General features: G+C 40.1%; 1 protein-coding gene across 1 annotated transcript in view; it reads right to left on the reverse strand.

Annotated features, from left to right (window-relative positions):
- Positions 1-640: 640 nt before the first annotated feature.
- Positions 641-14,359, reverse strand: part of tamalin (trafficking regulator and scaffold protein tamalin) — a 51,722-nt gene continuing 38,003 nt past the window's right edge. Inside the window, exons 6-8 of the mRNA XM_076276137.1 lie at positions 12,104-12,170; positions 6,357-6,423; positions 641-2,946 (exon numbers count right to left, since the gene is read on the reverse strand). Coding sequence (XP_076132252.1) covers positions 2,456-2,946; positions 6,357-6,423; positions 12,104-12,170 — 625 coding nt within the window. The 3' untranslated portion in view covers positions 641-2,455. The remainder of the gene's footprint in view (positions 2,947-6,356; positions 6,424-12,103; positions 12,171-14,359) is intronic.

Genomic DNA, 14,359 nt, shown 5'->3' on the forward strand with positions numbered 1-14,359 from the left:
GCACTCAAATAAACGGGATAGTGTCACACGTCTTATGCCTATTTCCATAAAGTTTCATAGGCTAATGCATAATCCGGTGTAGGCTGTGACCGAATCATTCCTTTATTTAATGTAGGCTAGCCTACTACTGCTGTTAATAGGTTTAGTGATGTGTGTGCAAGGCGGTGTTTGAATCCTAAATTAGGCATTTGCGTGGCGATAGCCTTGTAGCCGCATCTGCTTGAAGAGTGGTAAAATGTTATTACTAGAGTGTTGTATTGTGGTAGCCTAGGCTACTTTTCATCATGTAGGATAGGCCTGTCAACTTCAGCTGAAGTTGGATCTGCAGTGTTAATGGTTGTGTAATTAGTTCCTTAAACGTGTCTGTTTAACTCGGGTGGTAGACTGATTTTAAAGGAGAATTCCGGTGTGATATTGACATCTTGAATTTAGTCACGATAAGTCGAGCGACGAGTAAGAATGAACAGGTATGATAAGGGATCAGATTCCAAAAATAATTCAGTGGAAATGCATGGATTCCAGTTGCTGCTACTGGAAGAAACTGGAATCCATGCATTTCCACTGAATTATTTTTGGAATCTGATCCCTTATCATACCTGTTCATTCTTACTCGTTGCTCGACTTATGGTGACTAAATTCAAGATGGCTGCAAACGCTAAACTTCGTGAAGATACTGTCTGTATAAATTGTCTTGTAAGTAAACTACCAGTGCTTTTTCAAAGTTCTCAATGTCTCGTTTTAAATGTCAGGGCCCTCGGAAGTCTACCAATGAAGTGTGGAGATACATTGAGCCTCGTAAATGGGTGTAAAACAGTGATTTATTTGCATGGCTAGCCCGATGCCGAAGCACCACTATTGAAAAAGCTGTTGGTAGCATCGGCTAACTAGCGCCAGATTTTGGAGTGCAGGGGACAAGCCGAGATGGGCTATGAGACATACGTTCACACTCGGTATCATGTTTCAATACACTTTAGGTCAATATCACACCGGAATTCTCCTTTAACTTGGGTACGCGGGTCGGGTGTCAGTTTTATTTAATGCGGGTCGGGTCAGGTACGGATTTTAACTAGCTCTGGTGACGGAAAACGGGTCAGATGCGGTTTTAAACATGACGGGTACGGGTGGGTGCGGATTTAAAAAATTGGACCCGTGCAGGACTCTGCCCTAGGTTGTGTTTACACAACCATCCCTTTATGCGGCAGTGGGGCCAGAAGATGGGGGAAATCAGTAGCCAGTCGCTAGCTTTAGTAGGCTACTGATGGTGGTTGTTAGTCCAGGGTTTGTAGAGATTGTAACCTTATGCATATTATTTAAAATGTTTATTATTATTATTATTATTTTGATATTATACATCTTATACAATAATATAGAAGAAATATGTCATTAGCTTTATTCTGTACTGGCCATATAGGTTAATGTGTTAGCTAGGGCTGTCAAAATAACTGATTAATTTCGATTAATTAATTTGAGAAAAAATAACTGATTAAAAAAAATAGCGCAGATGAATCGATTCCGTATGACATTTGACCCTAAGCCGTTCTAGTCAGTAACCATTAGACTGTAAAATGAAGGAGAGAGAAGAAAATAAAGAGAAATAAAAATAGCTGATTAAAATAGTCCTCTGCAATGTCTGTAGCAAGGAATTTGCATATCACCGGATTTTGTCAACTCTAAAGTCGCACATCAATGCAAAGAAATAGTGTTGACATTGAGAGGAGTGTTAATTTATTTTCATTGTGTCCCCTAGGTTAAATCTGTGGCCTGAAATGCAATGTATGTGAAAAAAAACTTCTTCCCGAAGTACTTTTGAATTTATTTCCTCAGCATATTAGGTCATATCGTAGATTATTATGGCCATTATTTGAACAGTGAAAATAATAATAAAAGAGTTTTTGAACTTTAATGTCACTAATGCTGATTATTCAATGATCCATTTGAATTTAAATATTTAAAATACTTTCACAGAAAAAAGTATATATGCGATTAATTTAGATTAATTAATCACAGAGTATGTAATTAATTTGTAATGTAATGTAATTTTTTTTCGATTGACAGCCCTAGTGTTAGCAGGAGGCAGTTGCCCACTATCAGCCTATACCTAATGTCTATACCTATCAGCATGCCAAATTGAAAACAAACATGGAAACAAGTGCACAATTGTTCACAATTAAGGTAAGGAAGGGTTCAGATGCAAAAGCCTCTAAATGCCACCTATGTCAAAAATGAGATAAAGATGGTGAGGGGATGCTCTCCACACATAGTATACGTTAATCAAATAATTTAACTTCTAAACCCACTAAATACCACTCTCTTCCTGGTCTGAAATATCGATTTATAGGCAAAAACCTATAGGAGCCTGAATTTAAATGCTCATTTAAAAGAAAAGTGGTCAGACGGATTTAGAGGGTTTTGCATCTGAACTCTTCGTATATTCCCTTCCCATTAATGCAAGGCGTCATAGCTTGCTTTCCTCCTCTTCCAGTGCATGGTTCAAGCCAGGGATGAACTTCAACAGACTCCTCGGAAAGCTCATTTGTTTTGGCTTGGGCAGCATTATACCAAACCGCCCTTGTTTGCTGCCTGACAATGAAGCAGTATTCTCTGGTTCCTGCAAGTAACTACGGGTGCTGGCACTACGTGTGAGTGAACATCTTGATGTAGCAAAAAGATCAATGGCTGGACGAAAAAGTCTCTGGGCCGAGAGTTGCAGAGACAGTTTGCAATAGGAATCAGAGTTGGATGGGGTGGGCATATTACCCTGGTACAGACAGTCCTGGTACAGAGAGTCTTCATCTGTGGCAACGCTGAGGTGGCTGGCACTGCTGCTGTTGCTACCTTCCCAGAGGTGTTGAGCACGAATGGTAATGGGACTGGGAAAACCTAAACTCCCATAAACTCCTGCTGATTCCAGGGACTCATAAATCAGAGCGTCACTCATAACTATGCCTGATAGGAGAGAAAGAGAGATGCTGTGAAAAGACTTCTTATAGAAGTGGAACAGTGCATTCAGTATAATACATTATAGACCCTTTCAACAATAAAAACAAAAACAATGCTTGAATGCTTATTTGGTTCCCAATCTACTTCCTTTGCATTAAAGGAACACGCCACCCAATGTCAGTAGTAATATATGTTCTTACCTTAAAGGGGTGGTTCAGGATTTTGGACATAAGACCTCATTTCCAAGTAAGCAAGTGTGATATTTATCAGTGGAGACCGTTTTCAACACGTTTCATCCAGTCCTTCTAATTGCAGAGTCAACGGTATGTGCTAGCCTGCCACTAAAGACAGTCTTACCCACTCCAAAGTACACCCGAGGCAAATTCCAGACAATCGATGTAAATGTCTGTGTTGATAGAATAGTGTGAGATATACAACTACCCTCGCATCGCGTTGCAATAGTTATACTTTGGTCCCTGAAGTTGGTAGTAGTCATTTTGCATCTCAGCGGCGGACTGATATTACCAAGGCTACTACTAGGTATCCCCATTGGAGTGCGCTTTACTGTTTACTTTTCGGCGCAGTACTACTAACCGGAGCAAGTATAATTCCGCCGCTGCTAAGAAACTAGTCCCTCAAAATGTAATGCGATCGTTGAAATGCAAGGATAGAATAACGTTAGAAATAACACTATCAAAACAGACATTTACATCGATAGTCTGGCGTTATAATTTATTTGCCTCGGGTGTACTTTGGAGTGGGTAAGACTGTTTTTAGTGGCAGGCTAGCACATACCGTTGACTTGCGCTAGCCTAGCACCTGCGAACTCTGCAATTAGAAGGACTGGATGAAACGTGTTGAAAACGGTCTCCACTGATAAATATCACACTTGCTTACTTGGAAATGAGGTCCTATGTCCAAAATCCTGAACCACCCCTTTAACTTTCAAGAGTTGAGTCATACCTCTCCCGTGTCGGTACGTGCACTCAAACGCTCTGGTGCGCGGCTGGACTGTGTTAGCATGTTGCTATGCTAGCGGGCTTTGCCGTAACTAAGCGTAGAAGTAATCAAAAACATCCACGTTTTCCTGACTTAAATACAGTTGCACGAGTAGTTGATAGAAATGCTACGGCCACGCAACATGAAACGTGGCGATTTTCCAAGCGAATAAACAGGAGAACTACAATGTGTGGCGCAATAGCACTTGGGAGTACTTCGACCTAGCGTAGTAGTATTGTTAACACCTAATTGTAGATCCTATCCACCACAGAGTTTAGAATCCATGCTGGATCGACCCTCAGCTTCTCCCTCCCCTCTGAGCGAGAGAGAGGCACACACACTAGAGATGCGCTGATGGGCTATTTTTTCAACCATAACTGCATAGCAAAACTTATCATCCATCAGCCATCCATCAGCACCAAAGTTTTTTGACCAATTTTCAAAACCGCACCCGCCCCACCATCCGCTGGTTGTTTTAATGTAGGCTATATGGGTGATGCAGCGCTGCTGACGTGAGGCTAGAAAGCCCTTGTCTGTTCTAGAAAGACTGATCCAATGCAGCAAATATATTAAAAGGCTAAAGTCGTACATTGGCTATGTTGTAGCCTATCCCCAGAATATCAGCAGTAAACTCAGTCTCTGTCTCGCAAAACAGTCTCCAAATAAAACGCACATCGGCCTGTTGCCTATTCTGCTAGCTTGTGACAATATATCGTCCAAAATGCTTGATTGCATTGCATTCTCCACATTTTTAGCTAAATTGTCATGTACCACATCAGCATTTTTGTTCAGTGAATCTTTTGTAAATTGCTTTACAATTACCGTCGGGCCTAATAGGCCTATTGCCTGGCTTGCCTCAGCTTCGGTCACGTCCTTTTACAATTTTATCATTGTAATAAAAAACGCAATTTGCCACATAATTTCAACATGCTCCTGGCCTACTAATTAATGCCTATTGTACTTTTGCAAAAAGAAAGAAATCCTTGATAAAATAACAAGTCATTCACATTATAGGCTACTTTACACACTGTTATGTCAGGGTGACTGACAAGCCTGTTCTGAAGACTCCCATTCATTTTGACTGCACGAGCGCGTCTTTTTCAGACAGACAGCGCAATTCATTTTAAAGCAATTTACAAAAGATTCACTGAACAAAAATGCTGATGTGGTACATGAAAATTTAGCTAAAAATGTGGAGAATGCAATGCAATCAAGCATTTTGGACGATATATTGTCACAAGCTGGCAGAATAGGCAACAGGCCGATGTGCGTTTTATTTGGAGACTGTTTTGCGAGACAGATACTGAGTTTGCTGCTGATATTCTGGGGATAGGCTACAACATAGCCAATGTACGACTTTAGCCTTTTAATATATTTGCTGCATTGGATCAGTCTTTCTAGAACAGGCAAGGGCTTTCTAGCCTCACATCAGCAGCGCTGCATCACCCATATAACCTACATTAAAACAACCAGCGGATGGTGGGCGGGTGCGGTTTTGAAAATTGGTCAAAAAACTTTGGTGCTGATGGATGACTGATGGATGATAAGTTTTGCTATGCAGTTATGGTTGAAATAATAGCCCATCAGCGCATCTCTAGTGTGTGTGCCTCTCTCGCTCAGAGGGGAGGGAGAGGCTGAGGGTCGATCCAGCATGGATTCTAAACTCTGTGGTGGATAGGATCTACAATTAGGTGTTAACAATACTACTATGCTAGGTCGAAGTACTCCCGAGTGCTATTGACAGATGTCATTCTCATTGGTTTGAAATGATGTTACGCCCCAAACACACCCATATGACTGATTAAAAAACCTAGGAACACCTTGTTGCGCCATGCGCTCCACTTTTGATAACGAAACCCCTCCCAATGTGAACTGGACATCCTACTAAATTTGAATAGACTTTTGACGAGTGACGATGCACTTTAGAATGTCATGATAGGGCCCTTGATGTTATTACATTAAGGGCATCACTCTTAGCACACTCAAAAAGTCAGATGACCATCAATTGGTCAAGACAAACTTACTTCCCTTACAAGTTTCTATGCCCTGGCATTGGGAACTCTGGCAGTATTATCAGAAACTGATTACATACAGTGCATTGAACTCCAATGAATCCAATAGTACATCCTGCATATAGTTCAGAAGTTACATTTTACACCTTTAATTTCAAACCATTGGTGGTGCTTCAGTGCTTGAAGTGCAGACATGAACTTTTGTAAACTGTCACCAATCATGGTGTCAAATAAAACGTTTTACTGCTAAGAATGATAAGATAAAAAACACAATGGTAGATACAGAGTTTTGCTTGGCCACCCAAAATACTAAAGACACAAAAGACCATCACCATGTGAGAGTGCTTTGAATACAGATATGGACTGTGATTCAGACAACACTGTGAGTGCTGTTACTGTCCTCACCGTGGGTTAGTCTTTGTTCCTGCATCATCAGGGAGCGGTACTCATCCCACTTCTCATGCAAGATTTGCTGTAGGATACATGCACAAGTCAATTTTAATCTTTTCCCTTTACTGGTCACTGTAATTTAGAATGTTCTCTCTTTTTGCTCACATGTTTCTCTGCAGAGCTCCCCCTACAGCTTCAGAGTATATATTTTTCAACACTCCTCAATCTGTCAGTCTGCTGTTTCCTCTTTCCCTGTTCCTCCGACAACGGTTTACTCACTTTCTGCTTCTTTTCACTGGCTCTGCCATGACATGACTAGGGTTGCCAACCGTCCCGAATTGTCCGGGACATCTCGTATTTTGGGTGATTTTGATTTGTCCCGTCAGGGACAGCTCCAGTCCCAAATTTCAATCACAGCCTCATCGGCCTTGTCTAGTTGTCAATGGCCAATAGTAGGCTACTGTAAACGCACCTGGAACAAAGTGTCCAGTGCCGCTGCTACCACCACGCGCATCTCGCACTGTGTGTAGGGTACAGTGGGACAAACCCGATCAGGGAGCACCATAATTAAGCCAGAGTAGCTTTACGGCAAACTTCTTTTCACTCTCCTTAGAGAATGTTTACAATGTCAAAATACACCACTCTTATAATGATACTTTTTGGGTCCCTTCCCAGTCTCCATTATGCAGCAGATTTAACTTGAACTTTATATACAGTAGTATATCTATCTATCTATCTATCTATCTATCTATCTATCTATCTATCCTATTTGTTTTAAATGAACCTTGTGTAAGAAATGTATTTCAATTAATCATAAAATGGCCCTGATATGTCACTAGACATTAAGAAATCATGTTAATTTCAAATACTTAAATCACTGACAACAGTGGTCCGGCCAGGATATTGTCATTTAAAATGTGAAGTTGCAGCCCTCAACTGATGTTGGTGTTGTGTTTTGTCATGTCATGTTGTGTTTTGGCCTGATGCACCACCCTCCACCTATCTACTAATCACAAAGTCAGTAGTGTTTTGTCATCTGGGTTGGCAATCTCGAGTCAGGGGGGAGGGGGAGAGGATACACCACACTACAGTAATTTGAAAGTGGTTGCAGTACCAGTTTTGGCCACAATCTTACATATGGTTCCTTTAATTGGGAACGCGTCTGAGTTCCAGCTGGCTGGTCATTGTTGATAATTGATTTCTACTTTTTAATATGAGAAACTTATCAAAGGAAATCACGAGGACAACAAAAACAACACTAGAGGAGATTGCGGAGTAATCCGGTTCCCACTACTGACTATTTATAAAATGTGAGAGGGCACTTTTACAGGCTGCACACACTGTGATTTGGACTGTGATAGAATATGAGAGTAGTCTATGCATTTGTGTAATGAAATTGGTGAGTCTTGAAGTCTTCAATAATTAGTTTTCCTTAAACTAAGCATTTACACGAAGCATATGATATGCCAATTGAAACACATTCCACAGATAGCTAGGTGGCTACCAGGTTCATAATTGCAAACAGAAAATATCTAGCTAGCATCATCATTACATGCTTCTATTTCCAAAGGAATGAAGGTTGTTTATACCAACTTAATAGTATGCTTATTGTTAATATTGTGCTATAAATGTGGCAAAAACAGTTTGTGGACTAGCCATAGGGTATATTTGAATGGAGCTGGCAAAATCTTATAAATGTGTAGACAATGTTCTTAAGGTGACAGCTCACCATTTATAAATAAGTTAAACAGCATCAAATCAGTAATATTTCTTAAGAAATGTATATTTAAAAACAAATTACTTTGTCATTATTATCATCTGAATAAAACAAGGGGGGGGGGGGGGTGGAGACTGAAAGTGTCCCTCATTTGGGGTTGAGTGTCCCTCATTTGTGGTTGAGAAAGTTGTCAACCCTTGACTAGCCATGACTAGCTGTGCCTGGCGTGTAGGGTTTGGTATCGTTTGGGTTTTTATCCGATACCGGTGCTAAATCGATACTTTTAAAATGATGCCGGTGCCAAAGCGGAACTTTGTTTTTAGAATAAAATGGTCCAAAGCATGAATTTTTTTCTTAATTGATAAGACAAATTTGAACATGAAATTGAACTGTTATATTCAATTTACTATCAATATCTCATTGCTTCTACGCATAATACATTTAAATGTTAAAACAGCTTGCCATGGATGCACACAAAATGGTAAGCTCTGCTTTCAAGTTTATCCAGTGTAGGCAGTGTGACACCTTAAAACTGCTTGCCTTGGAACTGTCAGGTCATGAACAACGGCATTTGCAAGCAACCTAATCTAACGTCGAGGAACTCTGCTTACAAGTTCATTCAGTGTGTTCCCAAATGCTTGAAGAAATTTGATGTCTTCCCCCATAACACGCAATAGTTTTAAACATGTTACATGTGCCGGTGTTGAAGTGTTTAGATTCCCAGAGCTAGTAGGCCTTTTAACAGCAACTATGCGCTAACAGGCTACGGGGGGCAGAGCAGCTAGCGCTAACGTACGGAGATATTACAGCCTCTTTGACAGCTCAGGGATATCAATGCAGAGGTATGTAACCTACATACCAGTATTTATGTTTTTGCAAGCTAACTTTTAGCATGATCTTCATTTTCATTTGGATGCTATATGAGCCACATGCACATGAAAAATGTATGTCGTCATGTCATTATGTTTTTTTTTCAACTGTTGCTGATAACATTTCAAATAAATGCCAGTTAAAGCATTAGCAAGGTTATAGTGTAAAGTATACTGTTGATGTTGTTTCATAGCCTTTTACTTGTGTGTAGTTAGGCCTACTGCTAGATTTTGATAGGAGCTTGTGATATTGCTTTAAAGTAAGCTACTTATCATGGGCTCACGCAAGTAAATACTCAAATACTGACCACTAGCCTATGTTGTGCACCCCTCTGCTTTAAGCTTACATGTAGTGTTAATGTTAGCTAGGCCTAACTTATGGATGTGTTGCTATCAGAGCAAGATGTTATAATGATGGCACATGACGTGCAGTAATGCCTCGTATTAAAAAAAAAAAAAAACGCCAGATACCTAAGTGGCACCGAAATGAGCCACCGGCCATTACCAATTGACCTGTCGCTAAGCACCACCCTTAGAATGCTGGTGAGCCAACGACAGTTCAGCCTCAGCAGGACTCGGACATCAGCTCGGACAACTCCATAGGAAACAACAGGGAGGAGGCATAAAATGACAAATTAATGGTTATTTATGGAGTTTATTAACTAAAAAAAACCCGACGGATAACCATTGTCAAACGTTTTGCATTGGGGACGTGTAATACTGATAGCCGGTACCCCGAGAGGCTAGAAAATGGAGTAGCCTACAGGACGTCTCTCGCGTTTGCAACAGCTCGACGTAATGTAGGCTACTAAGCCAACAACGTGGGCACAGGTTACCTGTTAAATCCCAAGATGAAAATGCTCATTAACCAACTACTATATTCTTACTACATCAAATATTAACGTAACCTAACATATCTTAGTATCAATCTTCCACTAGCTAGCTAGCTAGCATTAACGTTATTTTTGCACGGTGATTTGCACGGCTACTCGCCACAACTGCTTGTCACCTTGTATGTATTCTAAAGTTTTGAATACACCCCTCCATAGCATAATTAAGTCCCTTTTGATAGCTTCTGGAGGAAAGTAAATCCTTTATCGACCAAAACTGTCAGCGGTCAATACTGTCAGCTGCCATTGTCCACAATGTATTTCTAATCAAGTCTGGTTTGTTTGTCCGAGTTTTCACACGGTAACAATGGGGGGCGGAGCTTAGCGACAGGTCAATTCAGGTTACAGCCTCCCTTCTTGTGAAGGGAGTAGCACATTGTAAACAAAACCATTTTAGGTAGTGGTGTAGAGAAACCTACAAATTTCAAATCCATCACAATATCACAGGATCCACTTCACGAGACACGCCGCTCCGTCTGGCATCATGTTTTTGTTTGTTTTTATGTAATGTTCGTAATTTTATGTAATGTCATGTTTATTTATTTTATTGGTTTGTCTAGTTAAATGTTTTCCCTATTTATTTACGTTATTTTTGATAGTTTTCGTGTTATTCTTGGTCCTTTTTACTGCTTCTAAGTCAGCTGAAACGTCGTTGACGTTTGTCCATTGGGAGCTTGATATGGCTAGCTTTTGCCCCAGCTGGGCATTGGACATCCTTCCATCCATCCGTGAGCGGTGCTGCACTTCGCTGTCTGGTCGAGGGGATCTCTCGGGACAGCTCGACCTGGGCTACTCTGCGAAAGTTGCTGACCTGCGAGCTGCCATGCCAACTGCAGACTAACGTTAGCCTAGCGGTGAGGAGCTGCGGTCTCACGGAGTAACGGACGGTCGCTGTTAGAAGTCCACCGAGTTGTGGATCTACACAATCGCCCACGCTTCGGACTGTGCTTCCAGTGATCTCCGGACTGTGGTCTACAAGGCCTAGCGTTGGCGTGATCTCCAGACTGCCAGTGAATTCACCGGGTTGATCATTTGCTAACGTTAAAGAACTTTGTTGGCATATCGGTTGTGAAGACACTCTGTGCAGTTTTCACGGATCATCATTGCCCTTGGACAATTTCAGCTGGTTTGGAAATTGGACTAATTTTAACATCACCTTTCCCCTTTTTAAATAGCCTATATTTTCTTTTCTTTTTTCACTTTTATTTGTTTATTTGTTTTGTTGTCTGTCTTGTATGTCTTGGTGTCACGGGTACGCTGGCGATTACGCCGCTCCGTCCAGCATTTTTTTTTTTTGTATTTGTTATTTTTTAAATGTATTTGTCATGTCTTGATGTCATAGGCACGCTGGCGACTACGCCGCTCCATCCGGCATCGTTTGTCTTGTTATGTGTCTTTGTTGGAGCGCTTTGGGTTGCACTATGTGCATGTTAAATGCGCTTTAAAAATAAAACTGACTTGACTTGACTTAGTCAAACTAAAACGGGAGGATGATCAGTGAGCGATGATCATTCCTTTTCCTTTCTCATACTAGATAGGAGACCCTGCATTCCATGCAAAATAACGCTGAGTTGCAGGTGTAACGATGAACTTGAGGCTGCTGAAGTTGGTATGGGTAGAAAATGTTTTTATAAGATACAAATGATAAGATACAAATCATTTTACCCATGCCACAGGTCATTACAAGTCATTACAAGTCAAAGGGGCAAAGTCCGAGTCAAGTCTCGAGTCAATAGCATGGAAGTCCAAGTCGAGTTGCAAGTCATTTCTAATTTTGTCAAGTCGAAGTCAAGTCATCAAAATCGTAACTCGAGTCTGACTTGCGGCTAGAGTGACAAATTTCTCATCCAAACAATGTCAAACTTGGCACTGCACTTACTCATGCCCGTAGCAAGACATCTGCCACATTTAAAATCAATCAGACAAACGGTCGGACAAGCAGGCTACAAAATACGTTCGGAAACTTTGTTTTCAATTAGAAAGTCCTAACTAAATGCGAGCGAAGCAGTGATGTGCGGCATAATGTTTTGATCAAAAATGTTGTTTTCTCTGCTCTGTTTCTACTTTCTTTCTGTCACTTGCATCTGCTACTGTACAGAGGGAGAAATATGTCACAATAGAATGGCATATTTAAGGGATACAGTGTAGACAGGGTTGCATGCAGTTAGGACAAGCTGTCAGATTTATTTTTGAACTTCCCTAAAGGAAAAAAACAATAGCCTGTAAGTTGTTGGAAATTATATGAGTAAAAAATTAAATGAACACGACAGAAGAAAAATAACTCACCCTTAAGTATTGCAGTCTAGCATCAAGCTCAGCCTTTCGTATTGAATCACTGTAGAGTGTCTCAAGACTGGTAAACCCAAAAAAAGTTAATTCAAGTCCAGCAGTTATACAGCAAGTAAAGGATAATTTCCTGACAATTTACCAGAGTTTACACATTCAAATAGCAACTTTCCTGCAGCCTTGCAGTTATTAAGGGTGGTGGTAATGCACCTAAAGGCTTTTAACTAACCACCATTAAGTAACAAAAGAAGACTATTACTATCAATTGTATCAGCAGATTTTGTTTATTCTCTCTGTATACATTTTTCCAGGTATGTCAGTGTATAAAAGTGAAATGGTGTAGGCATTATGCTAAGTGACCGTTCGGTATTTATGGAATGGACCACCGGAGGAAAATAGGGGAGGGTCATTATTCTTTGTTGAGGGGAGGGTCACCCAACTTTTTTTTGTCTACGAGGGAGGGTCACCCAAGTTTTGTATTAATGAAAACAGCAAAATGTGGGCCGTCGCCTCACACCTGGCCAAAGATGACATTAAGCGTTTATTCTTCATTAACTCCTATTGTAAGCAAAAAGCTTAACGTGGCTTAATGTCCTAAAACAACGATCAGTGATCGAAAAATTTCTCCCATATTGTTCCTCATAATCACTAAGAACCTTCAAAAAATTTAGCATGAAGTCATATTAGGCCTATGAACTTTAGGCTACATGACGTGACTGTATATCATGATTGTTAAAAAACAGTGGCTATCCGTACATCTTTGCTAAGTGCAAACCAGTACAGACAGCATCAATAAATTATTGGAGAGGTTCATGCGTTTTTTCTCAATCACTTTAGAGGGTTGTAGAAAAATGTATTGCTGGCGTGGGAGCGTCACATCTTTTTTGACTAACGCTCCCAAAACTCCTCCGGTAGCCCCTGAAATAAATAACGAACAGTCCCTAAGGGTCCCCAAATAGTTTGCCCCAAGGGCCAAATTATTTAAAGCATTCCAAACACTCATACACCCACAAACATTTAAAAACTGCAAAAATAATCCGGACACTCACACATATTTCTATATCTGACTCAAACCAAATACACTTTTATTTACTGCACCTTTAAAAGTAAATTAGCAAAATTGTGACCTCAATATGATACCTGCCCAAATTATCTTGATACTGACACTAAAAGGACTGTAACTAGTCATGGAACTAGTTCCTCTGTGGTCAAGGTATCCTACAGAAATACTAGACAACGTAGAGGCAAAGAGCAGACATGATGGATACTGTTGATTCTATGTTTGTTTCTGCGCTTGTTGCCTTGCTACTGTTAGATCACAAGTTATTTAACCATGAAATTTATCACGTTTACACATGTTGGCAAAATTTTGTTTTGTTAGCTTAGCTTTTTGTTAGCATTCATTAGCTTACTTGACTTTTACACACACATAGTTGCTATCAAAGGACACCTTTACAATCAGCTTGAATTCACTGGTTGTTCAAATAAGAGGTAAGCTAAGTCCTTGCACACCTGCATGAATGCTGGCGTTGTTGATATGAATAAGTTTCATAGCTTGCATGTTATTGTAAAGTTAAAGGTGAATTCTGGCAATCTCTGTTTTCGAAGGTCACTGAGTACTGCCGGTAAGGGAAAAAGAGAAAACAATCGGTTTTACCTTGCTTGAGTTGCTGCAGCAAACAGTTAGAGCTTCCAGGCAACTACAGCGCTACACTCTGGAGGCATGTTTGTGAGCTCCTATGTTCATGCCCCTAAAGTGTAGTGCTGTAGATGCCTGGCTGCTTTAGCTATCTATCTATGTGAAAATCAGAATTCTCCTTTAACACTCCCAGTGTGCTGCATTTGCAAAAAGGTGTTTGCCACATTGCATATCATTTACTTTGTTAAACTCTTTTACAACTTCTACATCAATACAACTGATAGATAATATGCATACATATGGCTCTTATCACCAAGTCCTAACTACATGTGATGAAAACTAGCATTAGCGATAAAATCAATTTAATTACACTTTTTGGTAACACTTTATAATAACTACACACAATTAATCATTTATTAAGCCTTTGTTACTTATTAGTTACTTATGGTTTGTTCATCATTAGTAATTTATTGTTCATACATAATGTATCATCAGTGAAGCATTTGTTCACACAGTTATAAATGGTTTGTTCATAGTAAATAAGCCTATATCTACAATATGTTTATGCATTATTATTTATACAAAATATAATTAACTAACCACTTGTAACTCCTGAG

The sequence above is a fragment of the Alosa pseudoharengus genome, unplaced genomic scaffold, assembly GCF_046254945.1.
Source record: "Alosa pseudoharengus isolate Yale_2024_CS ecotype anadromous, Long Island Sound unplaced genomic scaffold, YU_APseudo_1.1 YU_APseudo_1.1_scf_9, whole genome shotgun sequence".
In the NCBI taxonomy this organism is placed as follows: domain Eukaryota; kingdom Metazoa; phylum Chordata; class Actinopteri; order Clupeiformes; family Clupeidae; genus Alosa; species Alosa pseudoharengus.